At 48.1% G+C, this 19,730-nt stretch overlaps 6 protein-coding genes across 6 annotated transcripts; 5 read left to right on the plus strand and 1 right to left on the minus strand.

Moving 5' to 3' along the window:
* Positions 1-1,568: 1,568 nt before the first annotated feature.
* hxt8 (uncharacterized protein) lies at positions 1,569-3,949 on the plus strand (the record flags this gene model as incomplete). Its single annotated transcript, XM_057262954.1, has 12 exons — positions 1,569-1,628; positions 1,716-1,743; positions 1,800-1,861; positions 1,941-2,131; positions 2,221-2,649; positions 2,795-2,846; positions 2,910-2,919; positions 2,989-3,118; positions 3,212-3,351; positions 3,453-3,566; positions 3,635-3,740; positions 3,811-3,949. The coding sequence occupies 12 exons, from the start codon at positions 1,569-1,571 to the stop codon at positions 3,947-3,949; spliced, it is 1,461 nt and encodes a 486-aa protein (XP_057124615.1).
* A 2,674-nt stretch (positions 3,950-6,623) lies between these two features.
* Positions 6,624-8,947, plus strand: N7481_003736 (Zn(II)2Cys6 transcription factor; the record flags this gene model as incomplete). The annotated part of the gene is made up of 3 exons (XM_057262955.1): positions 6,624-7,265; positions 7,334-8,526; positions 8,593-8,947. 3 exons carry the CDS (start codon positions 6,624-6,626, stop codon positions 8,945-8,947), a joined length of 2,190 nt encoding a protein of 729 aa, XP_057124616.1.
* Positions 8,948-10,092: 1,145 nt separating this feature from the next.
* On the plus strand, positions 10,093-11,526 carry N7481_003737 (uncharacterized protein; the record flags this gene model as incomplete). Its single annotated transcript, XM_057262956.1, has 2 exons — positions 10,093-10,656; positions 10,720-11,526. The coding sequence occupies 2 exons, from the start codon at positions 10,093-10,095 to the stop codon at positions 11,524-11,526; spliced, it is 1,371 nt and encodes a 456-aa protein (XP_057124617.1).
* A 609-nt stretch (positions 11,527-12,135) lies between these two features.
* N7481_003738 (Hsp70 family protein) lies at positions 12,136-14,428 on the minus strand (the record flags this gene model as incomplete). Its single annotated transcript, XM_057262957.1, is given in 11 exon segments — positions 12,136-12,335; positions 12,377-12,527; positions 12,591-12,771; positions 12,914-13,011; positions 13,060-13,159; positions 13,209-13,464; positions 13,517-13,583; positions 13,638-13,682; positions 13,728-14,185; positions 14,228-14,320; positions 14,335-14,428. The coding sequence occupies 11 exon segments, from the start codon at positions 14,426-14,428 to the stop codon at positions 12,136-12,138; spliced, it is 1,743 nt and encodes a 580-aa protein (XP_057124618.1).
* Positions 14,429-15,241: 813 nt separating this feature from the next.
* On the plus strand, positions 15,242-16,177 carry N7481_003739 (uncharacterized protein; the record flags this gene model as incomplete). The annotated part of the gene is made up of 2 exons (XM_057262958.1): positions 15,242-15,650; positions 15,711-16,177. 2 exons carry the CDS (start codon positions 15,242-15,244, stop codon positions 16,175-16,177), a joined length of 876 nt encoding a protein of 291 aa, XP_057124619.1.
* A 724-nt stretch (positions 16,178-16,901) lies between these two features.
* On the plus strand, positions 16,902-17,777 carry N7481_003740 (nephrocystin-3; the record flags this gene model as incomplete). Its single annotated transcript, XM_057262959.1, has 1 exon — positions 16,902-17,777. One exon carries the CDS (start codon positions 16,902-16,904, stop codon positions 17,775-17,777), a length of 876 nt encoding a protein of 291 aa, XP_057124620.1.
* Between the last annotated feature and the right edge of the window lie 1,953 nt (positions 17,778-19,730).

The following is a 19,730-nucleotide window of genomic DNA, read 5'->3' on the forward strand; positions in this document are numbered from 1 at the left end:
AAACTCCCGGTTGCCGGTGACTTTCCATTTCATGTCGCACCCAGTCTGCTTTGAGCTTGAAAGTCTTCGGATCGGGACAGTTGAGAAAAGTGCACATCGATGTCAAGGGTGACTCAATGATAGCCTTGTTGAAGACTGGAAATAGGCCAAAGGACGCGGCATAGTACAGTGGGTGCGTTTTTTCGATCATTTTGACTTCGACATACGGTGTTAGGGTCTACACCCAAACGCCGAAATTACCACGAGGGAGAGTCCGCGAACCAAAAAGCTTATCCACTATTTGATGGTCATGGTAATCAAAGTTTCGCGACTGGTACTCAAGAAGAAGCACCTGGACCCCTTAATGCAGATCAGCCCGAACGGCAATATCGAAGCAGAGCTGCCGACATACACCCATGGTGAACTGAACACATGCATACCCTCGACAGACAAGGTTTTTGGCCCAGCCTATTGCTTCATCTCTCTGAACGAATCTGAACTACTTTCAGAGTTCTATGTCAAACAAGCTATCAGATGTCTTCCATATTGTGGACAAGGGGGCATGGATACCTGATCCATATATTATGGGGTGCTTATTGCTTGTTCAGCCGCGAGGATCTTTACTCATTTGAAGAACTGGGAGCGGTTTCTTTGGACCCAAGATGTTTTTATTTGTTTAGAACGATGCTATTTGTTTGGAACGATGTGGTTTCGGGTTTGCTGCCCCATTTCGCGAGATTTGGTGGAATTATGAGGTTGAACATCACAGGCAAGATACCATCACGGTGCTGGATTTGAGAAATCTTTCGAAAGAGCACAAAGAAACTATATACGATGTGACGGAAAGCGAAAGCAGCAGCGTGTCATTGAGAAGAAAAGAAAAGAATTTAGAAAACCCCCATTTTCAGTGACAGTGACGCTGGACCAAAGTTCCCTGATATACTCGGCGCTCTTCGGAGATGCGTATGATATTCATTATATTCATTTGAAGACCTTAGCGGTCGCAGAAACAAGTTCTTCAAGCCACAGCCAAGCATCGGACTTCCTCCAGATCACCTACCTAACTAATCCTGGCGATGAGATGCGAAAGACAAAGGGCGTAGCCTATACCCAACGCGGCAACTCACCTCACCAGTCATGCCATTCTCCTCCCCACACCCACACCCCCACGCCGAGACCCTCCCAAAGCTAAGACCAACCATCGCCATCGACCCAATAAAAAGCCAAGAAAACCGAATACCCCAGAGAACACGCCCAAGGATGATTTACCCAAAGTTTCACTCGTCCAGGAGCAGCACCAACCGGAGCTGATCTGCTCGTATCTCGCTTCCCCGGACAGCGAGCGCACCCCCGCATTTGACAGAATATCATTGCCATCTCGGCTCTCCTCCGAGAAAGATGGCTGGCACCAACCGTGTCACCTACCTCGGGCTATCGGACAAGGACCGTGTGTCATGGTGATAGATAATGTCTAAGCCAGCCGCTGTCTGGAATGCAGAATTCCCCACACTCCACCTCCACCTTTTCTCTTTTCCCCGGATCTCAATCAAATCTCCCTCTAGCGATTTGACTGCACGACACTACACACCATGACGATGTGGTACTCGCTCGGGGTAGCGTTCTTCGCTGCCATCGGCACATTCCTCTTCGTATGTATTCACCATGACATAGCCTGTTGCTAGTTACTGGCTGTGCTATACCATGTATACCTTGAAATATCAGCTGATAAAGACCAGGGATTCGATACCGGGATCGCGACAACGAGTATGAGCCCCCGACCCGAGACTGCAAATTGAATCAGCAATTCTAATGATGAATAGCAATCGCTCACCAAAGCTGGATCGATTATATGGCCCAACCCTCCAAGGGGCTGACCGGTGCCGTAGGTCCAATCCAATCCAATCCCACCTGGGCACCCGTCCCGGGGCCCTTTGTCAAACCCCGCTAACAAGCACGCACAGGTCGTCGCAGTATATATCGCCGGCGAAGCCCTCGGCGCCTTAACACAAACATTCATCGGTGATAAACTCGGCCGTATCCGCTTCATGCAGCTGATGTGTATAATCGTGACAATCGGGACCGTCATCCAAACCGCCTCCGTGAATATCGGCATGTTCCTCGCCGGCCGAGTTCTAGCCGGATACGCTGTGGGGTAAGCTCTCTACAAACACAGACTCAAGCCTACTAGTAGCTAGGCCCACGCCAACTGCAGAAAGATCACTGACACCACGACGATGACAGCGGAATGGTCGCCACAGTCCCGATCTACCTGAGTGAAATCTCCGACCCACGCGTCCGAGGCCTAATCGGCGGAATATCCGGCTGCGGTATCTCCTTCGGTACAATGATGTCGAATTGGGTCGGGTTCGCGTGTAGTTATGCCCCCTACGGCCCTGTGCAATGGCGACTCCCACTCGGCATCCAGATCCCCTGGGGCGTGATCATGTTTATCGGATTGTCGACGTTTATGCCGAACTCGCCGCGGCAGCTGATTCGTAACGGGAAGGTTGAGGATGCCGCGAGGGAGTTTACGAGGATTCGACGTGGTTTCGAGGAACAGGAGGTTCAGCAGGAGTTTGCGCTTATGCAGGCTCAGATTGAGTATGAGATGGAGAGGGAAATCACTTCTTATAAAGAGATCTACAAGTTGTTCCGGTCTCGGGTCTTGGTGTATGTTTTTAACTCCTTATCCCCCACCCCCACCCGCGCTCCGCATTGCGCTATTTCCGTTTTTTGAAGCTTGATTATGGGGCGTATTAGGGGCTCAACGGGGGGAATTTGATTGGAATTATTGCTGATCAGGTTACTCCACTAGGTCTATTGCCGTGCAGACAATGACTAGTTTGACGGGCGTGAACGTTATCCAGGTATGTTAAATCGAACTGTCGAGATGCAGGCAGTCAGATGTGTACTAACATTTCACCGTACAGTATTATCAAAGTGAGCCAGATCTCTATTTTACCCAGTATAAGGGCATTCACAGGTAAAGATCCAGACTAACTGTTTCAGCAATCTTGTATAAATCCCTCGGCATCAATTCCCACTCGATTCTCGCACTGGCCGCCGCTTATGGGACCATCGCCTTCGTCTCCAACGCCCTAACGACAAAGTACCTGACAGATCAGTGGGGACGACGCAAGTACGTGAGCCGTTGGAACTGGAGCTTAACCTTTTCCCTTTCCTCCCTCTATTCGCTTTGCCTTTCCCCACATGCTAACGTCACGCACCGCAGGATGATAATTACGGGTCTAGCCGGAATCGTGCTGATCGAGATCTATGCGGCTGTCATGCAGCGAGTGTTCCAGAACACGGATAACCGCGTCGGCAAGGGATTTGCCATTCTCGGTATATATCTGTTTGTCGTGTGCTACTGTGAGTTTGACTTTGGCTCCACTTGAGAAGGGAAGCTGTCGAAGGGTGGAGAATGCTAGCTGTGGATGATTGACTGACATGCCTGCGTCGCGCTTGCTTAGATGGTATGCTTAATAGTACGACTTGGCTGTATGGAGCGGAGGTCTTGCCCATAGCCCTGCGAAGTAAAGTTATGGGGTTGGCGGCTGCGTCACACTTTATTGTTAATGTCGCGAGTGAGTTTGCGATCTTATCATGTCCACATTCAAGTTTATGAAAGACCCGCTGCTAATTTTTATTCAAGTCACCGAAGCGGGACCTAGTGCATTTGCCAATATCCATGAAAACTATTACTACGTTTTTGTGGTTTGTTCGGCATTTTTCTTGGTGATCGCATACTTCTTCTTCCCGTATGTTAAAATGATTGCTTTTCGCCCCAGGCATCCAAGGCATCAAACCAGCTAATTTATTTTTATCCAGGGAAACCAAACAAAAAACTCTCGAAGAAGTCGCTGCGGCATTCGGCGACCGTGTTATTGCCGCTGATGATAGTGCCAAGCGAGTGTCGCAAGTCGGTGAAGCTCAACACGTTGAATCGGCCCGGAAGGCGGAGCCCTGAGCGTGCCTCACCGATGTCGATGGTGAGTATTGACCATTTGCAGCTCTGTAGGAAATTACTAGTACTTTATTGAGCAAAACCAATGAGAAATGTGGAATGTGAACATAGAATCTATGTGTCAAGAGAGTCCTTCCTAGTTGAGAAGAAGCCACGAGGCATAAACGTAATATTGATTTAGAATTCGGATGCAGAACACTGCACCTGCATAGCATCGAGGAGAATATGTAAAATACACAAAGTACGTGGCGACGGACAAAAGGAAGCACACCTACACGCATAAACACATACAGGTTTCAATTCAGCCGCCCTGAACTAGATCGACTGTAGCTCTATTAGGAAGAGGTAGAATGGCCCCTTGGACTGGACAGGTCAACTTTCGGAAGGGAGGCTGGCCCACGGGATTTCCTCGGGAAGATCGGAGATCTGACTCCAGGGCCTCTGATCCTCCTGAAACGCGATCGCCCTGGGGAATTTCCAGATGGAAACACGCGGACACGACATGGGCTCGGTAAGGTCAAATTGTTTGGCTGCTATGGATCATAGTGTTTTGCCCGATCAACTAGTCTTGTCTCTTCCATCCGAAAAACTCTATCACCACGCGTCTGTTCCCGTACCATGCTCATGTTGGTGATCGCTAGTCTCGTGTTTTGTAAGTGGGAAAAAGAGTCCGATCGGCGGGTAACGCTACGCTATTCGCCACGACTGATTTCATACTGCTCTGTCAATCTCTTCCCCGTCTGTCTCTAGTACATTCTGGATGCTGCCCGGAGTAGTACGGAGTACTACATATTCCCTACTGTGGATTTATGTAGGGACACTGTGCTTGAATTGATATTTTTCATAGAGAATTCTTGCTCTAGAATGTCAGTCGTCGGCAAAGCGTCGGCTCTGCGCTCATCCCCCTTCAAACTTTATCGCCAGGAACACGAGGCCCGAGCCCTCGCTAACGTCGATAGTTCGCACACATTCCGGGGGACACCATGTGTGCGATGGGGGATCCCTTGCTGATCGGAAACGGACAAAGAGTCTAACTGCCGTCTATTGATCCGCAATGGAAGATCTTCAGGTCTTTCATGACAAAAAGAACAATATTAAAAAGTCCGAGCCATGAGACGAAGAGGTATTCACGGTAGTTTTGTAAATGTAGTATGTACACCTCCAACATCACCGCCCGCGGGAGGCCCAATAGGGTAGTCTGTTTTCATCCACATACGTAACCATGTACTCCTACACAGATACGGTGTAGCTACACTGATTCATGCACAGATGGATACTCTGTCTAGGTATCCGTACTGGGACTAGGTGTAGGGCTACCGTTGGATCACTCTCGATAGTTCCAGCCCCAGTTCAGCCCCAGCCCCAGCCCTAGCCTGAGCCAGCAGTGTGGTTTCAAATCCCCAAGGGGAAGGTGACGTCTCCGGGGGACCGGTAAGCGTCAGAGTTTTCAACAGGTAACAGAGCTGCCTCGAGTGACATGCTTAATTATGGCTCAACTACTCCGTAGATGCAGGAATGTGGCTCATGGAGGCGCATGCCATCTCTATCAAGTTAGTGCGTCTCCAACTGCCATCGTAACGCAGTGAATCACAAACTAGTATGATCGACGCTTGGACCGCGGTGGCAAACCTTCTCGCATCAACCCCCAATCATTGCACAAAACAACAATAATAATCGCCCGTAGTCATCACGGCATAAGCACAACAACGCGTGTTGTGCCGTCTTGGCGTGTCTTTCGGTCTCCTCCACCCTTCTCCAAGCCGACCTTGACTCCGGCCATCCGAATACAGGCCCGAGCGACTCCCTGCATCAACAGCATCGGACCAAGGGGTGATGACGATGATATGCAAGGTGACACGATCGCACTCTACAATTTTACAATTTTGATGTCTCGGTTGGTTCTTCGGCAACTAGAAGCATGGAAGCATGCCATGCCATTTGCTATCCCCATACTACCCCCTGCACCCAAGCACCAAAATAAAAGCAAATAAAATGAAATAATAATAAAAAAAACCTTGATCCACAGACCCATTCGATGGGTCTTCTAGAAGCCTTCTATGCGCCCCACTCTTCGGGCGTTCCGCGCTATTCGAGTCTCCTAGTTTCATTGAGGTATGCTGTCACTCTTCCGGTGCATTTTAGCTACTTTCGGAGTGAAGAAAGGGGCGGCGGCGCTTCAGCTCGTCCGGCTAAACACTCGCCATGCTCAAAGGGTTGCCTCCTCTCATTTAACTTGACCGCGAGTGTGGATTGGGTCAAGAGGGTTTATACAAATGAGGCATCACCTTCCCCATTCTGTATTCTTTAAAGATCTCGATTTCCCACCCCGCTCATCTGAAAAGTGGGTTTTTTATATCATCTTGGTCCATCGTCATCCTCTTTTTACAGTGATCCATTTTTTCAGATCTATGGGCCCATCTTTCTAGAACGGAGAAGCGAGAAATCAGACTTGTCCAATCAAGACCCTGGTCCACCCAAACGCCCCCATCGCCACGTTTATCTCCGTCCGAAGCCCGTGACATCGTGCCATGTCCACTTGAGAAAAAAAGGATTTTGCCATTCACAGAGATCTTGATTCAGTGCGGAAGAAATCTCCTTCCACTGGGTCGTTGTCGGTGCTTGATCCACGAATTCGGTCATCATTCCATCTACGAACTACATCAACGTCTGAGCTCCAATGTCTTCATCATCCCGCTCCACCGGGAAACGTCTCCCCATCAGCTGTCAAGCGTGCAGAACGCGAAAGATCCGCTGTTCTCGTGATGGAAGACCCTGCCAGACCTGTGTGCGAAGAGGTCTCGGCGCCGAGGACTGCATCTATCTCGGCCAACCCCGACTGTCAACAGAACAATCATCCACCACCGACCAAACAGTTCAGAACGAACTATTAGCCCGCATAAGAAACCTAGAAGGCTTGCTTCAAAAACAGGTCAGCTCACAAGCTGGAACGCCCACGGGTGGCGCCACTTCCCCGCTAGGTGGTGGTGCCCCCAGTGTCACGGGCTCATTTTCCGAGTCTGATGTCGGTGCCTTCGAAGCGTGGGGTAGTCCCATGCTCGGGAATATTGGAAATCTGCAGACCTCGCCTTCTGGTCATGTGCGGTATGTCCCACTGGCTTCGCAGTGGGAATCTGTTGTTGCGAAGAGCCCCGCGGCGGAGTGTTTGCGGAGTTCCGAGGCGGATATCGCGGACGATGACGATCTGCAGATCCCGCTGGCGAAAAATGGGAGTATCTCGCGCGCGGAAATTTTGGCTCTTCTTCCGCCGAGTCGGTATTGTGATAATTTGAAAGAAGTTTATTTCCGTGTCTTCTCACCGGTAAGAAAATAACTAGCGGTGAATAAAGTAAAAATGGAAAGTGCATGGCTAACTCTGGATCTGACTAGGTCTTCCATATTCTTCATGACTTGACGTTTGAGGCGGAGTATCAGCAATTTTACCATGACCCGGGAAGTGTCTCGACATCATGGCTGGCCCTGATGTTTGCGATGCTCGCTATTGCCGTTAGCGCATTGGAGGACGATGATCCTCTTCTATCTGATCTTGGCCGTGAGAGAACGGTCAGTCGAAATATCAAAGTGCTTTCAGCACGGTATCGCTCTGCTGCACTCAGATGCCTGGCTTCTGATGGGGTTATGACTCGTCACTCGATTAACTCCCTCCAAGCGTTAGTTTTGATCAGCTATGCACGTCTCCACCGTGGTCTGCCCTTCTGGACACTATTGGGCTTTACTCACCACGTCGCGATTTCCATGGGATGTCATATTGATCCAGAGAGATTCCCACTGGGTCCTATAGAGCGAGAAGAACGACGACGAGCCTGGGCCGGAATGATGATGCTATATACCATTCAAAATTCCTCATTCGGAAGCCTGGATCAGTCGATGCTTCCCCAAGATGTGAAGATGCCCATTGATGTCGACGACGTTGACCTCCTCACTGGCTCCGGTCTCTCATCAACCTCATCACCCTCTCTCGCACGCCCAACTCAAATGACCTACCTTCTCCTCTCTACCCGTCTTCACAAAGTCTCCAACAGAATCTGCGAAACCATCTTTACCTACCCGCAATCAAGATTTAGCTCCTCCCAGCTCGAAGCCGAGCTCTACTCCATCCGTGAAATCTGTGACGCACGCTACCAAGATAGCAACGGTAGCCAAGAGTCGCTTCCAGTACACCACCAAGCAAACCTCCGCATTCTCCACAGCCACATCGACCAACTCTTCTTACTCCTTCTCCGGCCTAAGCTTTGCCGCTTCTTGCAAGGCGAAGTCACGACCGAAACAATTACCGCGCGGGGAAAATGCATGTCCATGGCCAAGAGGTCACTATCTAATTTCCAGACTCTATTGGAATCTCCACAGTTTACAGCGCCGTATAAATGGTATACAAGCGGATTGGGTAGTTTCCATGCATTCCATGCCGCCGTGGTTCTAGCCATTGGCCTCATGAACCCGGAGAGCTCGTCTGAATTCGACGAGATGAAGGAAACTCTCAGCAAAGCGCTGGATCTATTTGCATCATTGTCCGTGAGAAGTATCTTTTGCAGTAAGGCGGTTCCCGTCGTACGACAGATTGTGTATGTTTCTCCTATCTCACATTCCCATTTCACTGGGTATGAAGAGTGGTTGCTAATGGTTTATAGTGAGGTTGCATCAACACAGTATACCCAACTTCAGAAACAGCAAGCCCAAACCGAAGCCCGGGCTCAGTCTCAGACTCCTATTCAATCTCAAACACCCATCCATCACCCTCAAATGTTTACTACTCTCCCGCCATCCCTTTCATCCATCGCAATCCCTGACAACTACGCCTTCTCTCACTCGCAGTCCCTCTCTCCTGTCCCGACTGTTTCTTCCTCCTGCAGTGACCCGACCATGCAATCAAGCTTTGGAGTCCATCTACATCCGCAAAATTGGCTTGCTCCTACTTCTGTTCCGTGGGACTCTCTTGGTTCTTCGGTTGGCCATTATGGGTTTGAGTCTGATGCTACTATGTAAGGGATCTTCTCCAGCCAGGTGGAGGAGTCTTCATATTTTCCCCTTCTTTTTTTTTTTTTTTTTTCTGCATTTTAATTTTCCGGAAAAGTCTTTCTGGCGCGGATACGAATATGGATATGGATCTGTCTGGGTGGTGGCTTTGTCTTTAGATTGATGCTTGATGAGACCATGATGAATGTGTGTTTTATTATTTCTATTTCCAAGGTTCTTTATTTAAAAAATCCATTAAGTGAAAGAAATACCAGCTACTAGGCGATACTACCCAAGTACTGCTGTACTCCGTGCTACTTAACTAAAGCCAGTTAAAGCCAGTTAAAGCCCGCCAAGGCTGGTTAAGCCCTCCAGCCACACCCGCCAATCACGCCCGCAGGTCCAGCCACGCGTGCCGATCTCTTCTTGTCTTCCACTTCTCTCCTTCTCCCACTTCTTCCCTTCCCATCCACTTCCCAAACCCTCATCTCTAAGCGAAGTCATCGTTACATGATCATCCACTCTTAAAATTGCGTGCGCTTTAATCCGACCAAAAACTTAATCATGATAAACAACACACTGTGAAGACACCATGGAAAGCCCCAGCGCAACACCAGTGCGGAGACGGAGACCACCACTTGACCCGCTATAGCCTGCGCGTGCAGGCCATGCGGTCGCTGATTTGAGTCGTCGATCATTCTACTTTCGATCATCACGGCCCACCTTAGCGTGCAGGACTTTGCTCTAGTGGATCTGTTTGGTCCGTCCCTTCACATCCCTTCACATCCAACCGGTCACTGCGTGTACCTTGTGCCTTCGGCATGCCAGGGTACCTGTCAATCTACGTAAATCGCACCATCCTCTCCATGGAATGAATATGCGTGATCCAATCGGGTGGTCTATATTTCCACCTGACCCATCCTTAATGGATACTCTATCGAAGCTTCCATGCCTGCCTACCCCGCAGCACGCAGGAGGGTCGGAGCTGGCCTACACCGCGATCGAGCGAGACGATGATCAGAGAAGCTACACGTGGGATGCGAACAGGTGCTGGCTTCATCGGAGCGAAGGCCGGCGTTGCACATGGGCTCCGTCCGTGATAAGTATAAAAGTCGGAGGGATTTCGAAACAATCTCTTCTTTCAAACGCACATCTTCTCATACCAGGATCTCATCATGCATCCTAGTGCTCTTGTTGGTCTACTGGCCTTTGCGTCCGCTGCTGCTGCGGTGCCCAAGGGTGGTCGCTCCAACGCGCATTCGCAAAGCTCCATCAAGAACTTGAAGAGCGTTATCAAGAATGTTGTTGTTCTGGAGCTGGAGAACCGCTCCCTGGATAACTTGCTCGGTGGCCAGACTATCAAAGGACTTGAGAATCCCATCAACAATGGTCCCTTCTGCAACCCTTATAACTTGACCGACGCCTCCCAGGGCCAGGTTTGCAGCGCCGCTAAGGACTTCGATTCCATTCTCGACGACCCTGATCACTCGGTCACCGGCAACAACATTGAATTCTACGGCACTTTCAGCCCTAACAACGAAGACATCGCCAGTGGCAAGCTGATCCCAGGTCAGAAAGGCTTTGTGCACGAGCAACTGCGCAGCCATGCGGGCGACCTCGCCAATAAAGATCTTGCCAAGCAGGTTCTCAACTACTACACTGAGGATGAGGTACCAGTCTTGACAAGCCTGGTCCAGAACTACCTCACCTTTAACCACTGGCACTCAGACCACCCTGGTGTAAGTCTTATATCTTCTCTGAAGCGCGAAAAAACATCCAGGATATCAACTTACACACCCTAGCCCACCAACCCCAACCGTGCCTATGTTCTCTCAGGAACCTCAGCTGGTCATGGCACAAACGATGACGGATTTGATGCCGACACCCACAGTCTGACTCAGCGCACTATCTTCCAACAACTCTCCGAAACAGACCACACCTGGAAGAACTACTACACAGACGCCGACACCGGCATGGTCGACTTGTGGTTCTTCGACTGGCCCTTCACCAGCGGCAACGACAAGCTCGCCGTACCAATGAAGGACTTCTATTCCGATGCCGCAGCCGGCACCCTCCCTGAATTCAGCTTCCTCGACCCATCCTGCTGTGGCACCGGCACCAATTCCATGCACCCAACAGGCTTAATCTCCGACGGCGAAAAGTTCATCAAAGACGTCTACGACGCCCTCCGCGCCAGCCCCCAGTGGAATGAAACCCTCTTCATCCTGACCTTCGACGAGACTGGTGGTTTCCACGACCACGTCCCGCCGCCTCTGGCCCCGCGCCCGGATAACCTCACCTACACCGAGACCGCGCCGGATGGCTCGAAGTACGAGTTCGAGTTCAACCGACTCGGCGGACGTGTTCCTACTATCCTTATTTCCCCCTGGGTTGGAAAGGGCCTTGTTGAGCAGAAGGGAACTAACTCGAATGGCAAGACTGTATCGTACTCTGCTTCGTCGATTCTCAGGACTCTGGGTTATCTTTGGGATTTCGATCCTTTTACGCCCCGTGTTGGTGGCTCTGCTTCTTTTGATCATTTGATTCGCTCTTCTAAGCGCGATGATACCCCGCAGGCTCTGCCTGAGCCAAAGGCCTTTAAGAAGTGAAGGCTTACATTCACTGGGTCGATGGTGAGATGGTTGGAGATAGATGAATAATTATAGACTTATGAATGAAAACTTCATGAATAATGACTTTTGGTCTATACAGTCGATGAGAAAATCTCCAGCGATACTACTAGTACGTTACTCGGGGAATTGTGTCGAGCCGAGGGCATTTAGCGCAAGCAGAGAAGCTCTATGTACATGTTTTGTAGATCTTGGCAATAATCAATAATGGAAGGGTTCTTATGACAGAGCTCATGACTTGGAAAGATATGCTTTGGAGGCCCGGAAAAGGGGCCCAGATGAGATATTTTTCTGATCGTGCTAGCTTGTTGAAAAAGGTCAGGCCCTTGTACTACTATCTATGTTGAAGAACCGAACCTGATCAAGGTTCTGACTATTGGGTTGCTGGGCACTCTTTAACAAACCATCAAAGATGAATAAATTCACTTGAGTGATTAGAGAGTAGTATAAGATAGCAATAAAAGTTTCCATTTGTATTTCAAGCCATCAGCAAAGAAAAGCTATGTAGAATATCATCAATTTTAGCAAAGGAAAAAAGAATCGTCCATGCCAGCAACCCATTTTGCCATGAGGCTCCAAAAAGGCTACCTAGTAGTATTGAGCTCGTACGGTTCCGTAGCTCATGGAGTTCATTTGCACTTCAAAGAGCAAAGTTATGCTTTGAGGCGTCAGAACCATATTGTAGTTGACACGATAGTACTGAATTCCCCGAGAATTCGTATGAATCTTAAATAATTTCTTTGGGATCTTGCTCAAGTCTGATTCGAGCCTACAATGCTGAGCCACACCTATTTACAAATTAGTATCATGATTTTCTTAAGATACATACTCTTTTGGAAGAACTCACCATTTCCAAAAAGGGCTGGCGCTTTCTCCATTACACAGACATGCAGATAATCGTGGAACACGAATGAACCATCCAGAGGAACAGTTCTGTAAAAAGGAAAGGATACTGGCTTTCCCTCAGAAAAAGCATCGCCCTTTGAGAGTTGTCAATTTGAGATTTTAATTTCGTAGTTGGTGCAAATAGAGTGGTTTCTTACTCTGTGAATGTACCACCGCATATTACCATTAGCTTTCCATCTCTCTTCGTATGGACACCAAAATCTATCTTTCTTTTTGTGAAGATTGGAATCAAAATAGGTGTGATATATCACGCCGTAGTGACAGCGAGATTTACGTTCTTGGATTTGGTTTCCTTCAAACCCACGGTAAACAGCACCACTGCAATCGTCAGTACTTTCCTACTTCCCAAGGGGTCTATATGCAAGCAATTTCACGACTCACCGAACAACAGCAGACCAGCTAAAGATGCGCCAAGTGAGATTAGTGACGGGACATAACATTATCGCAATAGGTCACGTACGCATTCTTTGGTTGCATGATATCAAGCCCGTCAAATCGTTTTGATAGCCTCTTGTAGAGATACTCCGATGCACCAAGACCGCCAACAAGGAAAATAGCCTGCTAGATATCAGCACTATTTATCATGGAACTATAGTTGCAACTCACCTTTGGAGCTGCACCGGCCTTGATGGCCTTTTCTTGCTGGCCGTAGATCAGAATCTCAATTTTCTCCACCACAGCGTCAAAGATCTGCTGAACATCCTCGCTATAAACTCATCAGCATTTATTTCTCTAGTTGGTAGTCCTGTAATTACTTTTCCAAATGAAGCATACCCTGATAAATTTGCTTCTCCGGGAAATCTGGAACACCCGGAATGGGTACCGTGTAACCCGCGTCAAGGAATTCGTCTTTTTCAGGACCCGAATACGAAGGCTTAATGTCGTTCTGCCACTTCAGGAGCGCATGGCGCTTACTAGAATCGGGCAATCCTAGGTATCGCGTTTCCCCAACTGCATTGGACAAGAAAGCCTCGAATCGCTCATCCAGCATTACTGAGCCACATACCTCTCCTAGGAAATGGTGGATCAGCAAAGCAAATAAATATGTATTCTAGAGAACAACCTGTGCCCTCTACGATTTCCTCCATCCTGATCGGTTCCGTTTGCGTAATCCGATAGGTGATAAGGTCCTATTAGATGGAGAATCGTTAATGCGTAAATCAATTACTTTGGTGAAAACATACCACGGTTCCGCCGCCCGCGTCACAGACTATGAAAGAATCACCTTTCTAATACTGATTAGCTAAGTTCTCATATAATATTTCGATACGTACGGCGATGGAGTTTGCCTGGATTGTGCGAATAGTATAAATTGCGGCTGCCTCAGGCTCAGAGAGGAGAAGGAGACCAGACTCCGGGATGCCAGCGCGATGGGCGGCTTGCATGGTCAAATCTTTGGCCTTGTCGGACCATATTGCTGGCACGGTCAAGATGTACTGAACATCCATGTTCTTCATCAAACTGGCAATTCCTCGTCGTTCGAGAATGCATTTGGCATGTGTGAAGATCTCCTTCAGATATTCAGCTGCAACATCAACGGGGGTTCGAAACATCTTCTCGATAATATGCTCGCTTTCGATAGCAGGCCCAAACTTCAGCTCCTTACTCTTATCCAGCAACAGTTTTACGCCCCTCACTGCTTCTTTCATTTCGTCGACCTGATACCCCCATCTAACATGGTCATATTGGTATGCAAGAACAGAAGGAGCCTTTGGTGAGGTGACTTGTACAACTTAGAACGATAGTAGTCCATAAATAGAAGTTAGCGACTCACCATTAAACTTTCCAGGCCATTCCTGAATAACCTCAATATCATCATCACCCTCCAGCCCCCAGCAGATGCTGCAGCAATCAGCGAAGAGCCCATCTATTTATGGATACTGACGTAAAAATACCCGCTAAAAGTGGTGCCAAAATCTATTCCTACCACAAGTTTGATGCGCTTGTCGAGCATAGGAACTGTGATGTCTGCCATGATGCTTGAGTGAAGTGTGCTGCAAGGAAAGGGTGGATTCCAGTTTGAACATGAATTACGAATGCGCCCAAGAATTCTGTTTAATATTGATGGTCGATGATGTATGCCCGATCCAAAATGAGTGGCGGTTACAGCTTTCACCATAGAGCGGGTCATTAAATAGTAATCAGGACAAAGAGCCCGCTGCGGCTTTCGCCGAACCAACTTTGATATTCTTTTTTTATCAAGTTTTCTCACATATTCTGAAGTTCTTCCTACCTGCAGACCAGCCTACGTCTTGAAATACCCACTCTCATAGCCCACTTCTACCATCTTCCTTCAATCAGATCTGTTGCTGCAGGAAGACGTCAAATTTGTCCGAAACCTTTGCAAAGACTAGTCCACCACCATGATACATGATTGGGTTCTAAACTCCTGGCTTTCAAACAAATATACCGGTGATGCCAATACCGGTGATATCGCCATCAGGAATCTTGATTTCAATGATGTTGATACCCGTGATGCCGAACATATCTGTTTCAGTCGTCAGTTGAATGAAGAATCAAAGGAAGGTTAGGATACATCATGATTTCTATGATAACTTTTCCTTATGTGAGCTTTAAACCCGCTGATGCATAAAAAGGTTCTAATACAGTAGAAATTTCCGTCACCAACCTGAAAAGAGATTGTGGGAAGTGTAAAGAGGCGAAAGTGCAAAGGAGTTTGCTCATGAAAGCCTTGGAAAAGCAAGTGGCAAGGTGTAGTGAACTTGAAAATGACCTTAAATGGAGCACTCAAGCCCGATATGACATTCATAAACGGTTAGACGAAGTCATGCGAAAGGGCAAAGCTGCAAATATTGCCCAGATTGCTGCAGAAGAGAAATTTCGCCGGCAGACCGAGATCATGGAGCAGCAGACTGCAAAGATAAGTGAACTACAGCAAGAAAACACAATGCTCCTTTTGCGGCAAAGGAAAATCCAGAAATCAACGGACCAAGCCGACGACGACGAGCTCAGTCAAGTTTTGAATGGTCTTTACCAAGAGCTTGAAGGATGGGCGAATCGCCATTTTCCTCAGGGAGATACTCATGCTCAAAATTCCTGCTGGATATATGGAGCAGTATCCTGCCTGATTTTCAGCTTTTACTTGCTGAAGTTCTGGATTGGTATGAGCAACACTGAGGAAGAGCTGATCGCGAGCCACAAAATCCAATCAATCAGCGCAGAGGTCCAAAAAATGTGTGAGTAAATTCCCGAAGCCATCGAGTACATACCCTACTTTTGCTGATAGATCTATCAAGTCCCATCATACATCAGACAGCATTTTTTTGCTGCAATTAGCAAGGCGGCGGTCTCAATCAACAACGAATCCCTACGTGCTAGCGTCGATTACCTGGCTGAATTGGTTGAGTCTAAAGTCGGGAATCAATCACCTACATGTCAACAGAAGCGGAGAGAGCAGTTGAAGACTTTGATATGGAAGTTTGTGGAATTTAAAGCAAGATTGGAATGCCAAGTCAATCGATATATGATTGGACAGTTCCGACCTAGCACTTCATTTAACGAAAAGAAAATGATCAGCTTTGGCGGACAGTCTGGCGCGGACATTGTGGTTGACTACACCCTTTCACAGGCCCTTTATAAGCTTTCGGTGGATGGTGACCCAATACTTCTCCTGAAGGCACGCGTGAGTACCCGTCAGGCGAGCGAGCACGCAAAATTTGCAACGAATCCCATGTATGCAGCTGAGCGATGGATGAATGTTTGAACTAACGGACTTGCAATTCTGGCGATAATGTTGGGGGGTTGGGATAGGCTAAGCAACATTTATATTCTCCAGGGCTTGATGCAGTTCAAAGTATTTCCGGTACTACAATGTGGAGTATTTTAGCTAGTTATTTTTTTTCAACGTTTATACTTTGCGAGCCTTGAGATTGCTTGAAAAACTTTGAAAATTGAGTGTTTTGCTTGACATTATTCAACGAACGACCCGAACTTAGCTCGTTAGTATCAAATAAATCGCTAGCCCGGTGACCAGTACTCTTATGGCTCTCTCCATAGGAAGCACGCCATCTCGCGTCAATTTTCGAAGAATGAATAACTGCTCCAGGCTGGAAAAATGATTTAACCTGACTAACATGCAGATCCAGGGCATTCTATATCGATGTTTCAATGATTTTACTTAGGCATCGAATATTTCAGTACATAATACTAAGCACTAAGACCAATCTAGATCTTAACTTTAATTTCAAGCGCGATGGATCCCGTCATTCTCGTATTGAACACGCGCTAACACACAACCCCACGATGGAAGGGGCAACTTATGATGGGTATCCCCTCCAGGCAGACTGAAGGATTTGAGATATAAAAACCGTATTCTCCTTCGACCAATGGAAGTTAGACCATTTATATATACCCCTTCCCATCTACTGCTGGCATCTGCGCTCTTTGTGATATGGTGGATCTGCATCCGCCTTTTCTCAGCAACAAACATGGCATCTTCAAATCCATCATCGACTCCCACCGACCCCCACATTCTAGGCAACGCACATCGCGACAAAGGACTACTAAACGAGGCTGAACAGATGTACACCCAGGCCTTAGCCGAAAGAGAGGCAAAGCTTGGACCAGAGCACGCCTCGACCATCGACACCGTCAACAACCTGGGTGTCATCTACTGCAGGAAGGGCAGACTCGACGAGGCGGAGCAAATGTATACCAGGGCTCTGGCCGGAAGAGAGAACGATCTAGGGTCAGAGCATACGGCAACTCTCGACACGGTCAATAACCTTGCGATTGTCTACTGCTTACAGGGACAGGTAGACAAGTCGGAAAAGATCTTCCTTCGAGTCCTATCTGGGCGGGGGAAGCAACTTGGAGAAAATCATGCGTCAACCATCGATACCCTCAACAATCTGGGAAACCTATACATCGCACAGAAAAAGCTGAACAAGGCGGAAACAATATATCTACAGGTCCTGGCTAGGAAAGAGACGCTGGAAGGGGACGACGACGTCGCAACCCTCAATACTGCCAACAATCTTGGAAATCTGTATTATTCCCAAAGAGAATTCGACAAGGCAAAGCAGATGTACACGCGAGCGCTAGCGGGTACCGAGAAGGCCTTTGGAAAGGGTCACCCCTTAACCGTGGAAACTCTCAATAGCCTCGGAAAACTGTATAATGCGCGTGGAAATTTGGGGATGCCAGAACGAATGTATTTGCGGGCGCTGGATGGTGCTGCGAAGGATCTGGGTCCGGATCACCCCTCGACATCAGAGACGGTCACTAATCTTGTAGACCTATATTGCGCCAATGGAAGGATGGACATGGCCCGACAGTTGCAGGAGAGATGGCTTCGTATGTGACATTTGAATCTAGCAGCAAAGTAGGCACGAGCCTCAGTCATTTTGGATATTTGAACCAAGCCCCCTTTGTATCTTGATTGTTTGAACAGTTGGGACACGTGTATTGAAGACGGTTTAAGGGGTGCTGGATGAGTGTGCAGAGACTGTGATGATGAAAATCCAACAGTATCCTTTGTCTTTGCACCCCGGGAGGACTGTATCAATGCAATTACCGTAGCGGAAAAGTTTCTCACAGAATAGAATAATTCTAGTCGGTCTTGTCACTCTAATAGATTAGATCATTGACTCATATTCAATGTACGCAGCATCGGCTATCGGCGCAAATGCCATCCTGCGGCTTCCTGTGCGGCTCCCATCTACACGCAGTATATGCTGGATCGCTTATTATAGGCGTGGCAGTGCTTTAAATTTCCATACACTCTATATTCGACCCGGGCAAAGTCGAAGTTTGCACTGACGAGTGAGAGGTCGCACACGCCTGTGGACGAGGAAATGGCTGTGATTATCAGGATCACCCGGGCAAATCCTTCGGAGGCATACAAAGGTCTGACCGATGGAGACGCTTTATCGGCGATTTGAGCGAAAGTTCAAAGCATTTTATTATACTGTGAACCTTTCTCATCGAGTCCGAGTCTTTCATAGCTATAAAGGCTGCGGATAACTCTTGCAAATAGGTCATAGTCCATACTTCAGCAACAGAGCTAGAGGGGAGTACGAGCACTAGTGTCAGCGACTCGATAGTTAATCATAGCCTGTACTTCTCACGCAGATTGAGTTTCAAGCTTTTGATGTTCCAAGTTGTCACACTCGTTTCATTGGTAGCGTCCCATCTCCCTCTTCAGAGAATGGCAAATGTGACGCCAGGTTATCAACAACAGCGAATGGGAAACATACATTGCTTCGAGTGTCCCGGCGGTAATGGGAACTCTTTTGAGTTTCACGCAATGCTTATGAATATATTGAGCGAGTCATCGATGCGAGTCTTTAACTGGGCGTCCAATGGCGTATGATTGAATACGAAAAGTACGCTATCACAACGAGGGTCGGCTGCCTTTTCAAAATTTAGGTTTATGATATTCACTTTGTCCATATACTGATATACGAAGGGAAGCTGAGAATCGAGGCATAATTCTCATAGCCTCTTGAAGTATAGACCCAACAAATGCCCATCTTCCGACTGAAGCGTGTGGAGTCGATTGGATGCTTGCCCGACCGTAGTATAATGGATAATAGCAAACTCTCCTTTCGAGATGCGATTAATGCAACCGTACTCGCGCTCTTTGTTTTCGACACAAAGTCAAAAGCCAGTCATAATGCGTAATGTTTATTGAAGGAGCCTAAAGTGGGACTGGACAAGGGAAGTCGGGCTGCTCTTTGTATCCCAATCCTGTATGAGACGTTTCATACCTGATACCAACCCTGGTCAACGACATTGCTCGCACACGGGATAAAGGGGAAACTAGCCCCCGAAAAAAGAATGGATTTAGCATCATATAGATGCCGAGTACTCCATACTCCGTATTCCCATCTCACTTTTGGGACTTTTGAGGGAAGAGAGGTTGACGTCAGCTGGGGCCATCAAGATTTTGAACCGGCCTGCTGCCGTGCCTCGTATTACTCGTGTATGCATCGACAGTACTTGTGACCGGAGGCAAAAAGAGCCGCGTGTGCCACTTGGGTCCTGAGGTCCATTATGGTGCATAGGGCTGGAGAGAATGGAGACCGGAGAAAGTCTCCTCGGGTATTCTAGCCTTTCCGTACTTTTCTAGCGTTGAGACTTGTGCAGAGACAACCGCTCGGCAGTGCTGGAGTCCGCAGCTAATCGGTGTATGGATGTATATGGTGTATTATGGCGTATCAGGGTGTATTATGGTCATTATCATGGCCACACGATGTGCTCGTATCTGTTTGTCATCCACAATGCCCCGCGCCTGACGTCATTGGTGCAACGAG

The sequence above is a fragment of the Penicillium waksmanii genome, assembly GCF_028829765.1.
Source record: "Penicillium waksmanii strain IBT 27052 chromosome Unknown utg000004l:1.0-5674109.0:1.0-5678898.0, whole genome shotgun sequence".
In the NCBI taxonomy this organism is placed as follows: Eukaryota; Fungi; Ascomycota; class Eurotiomycetes; order Eurotiales; family Aspergillaceae; genus Penicillium; species Penicillium waksmanii.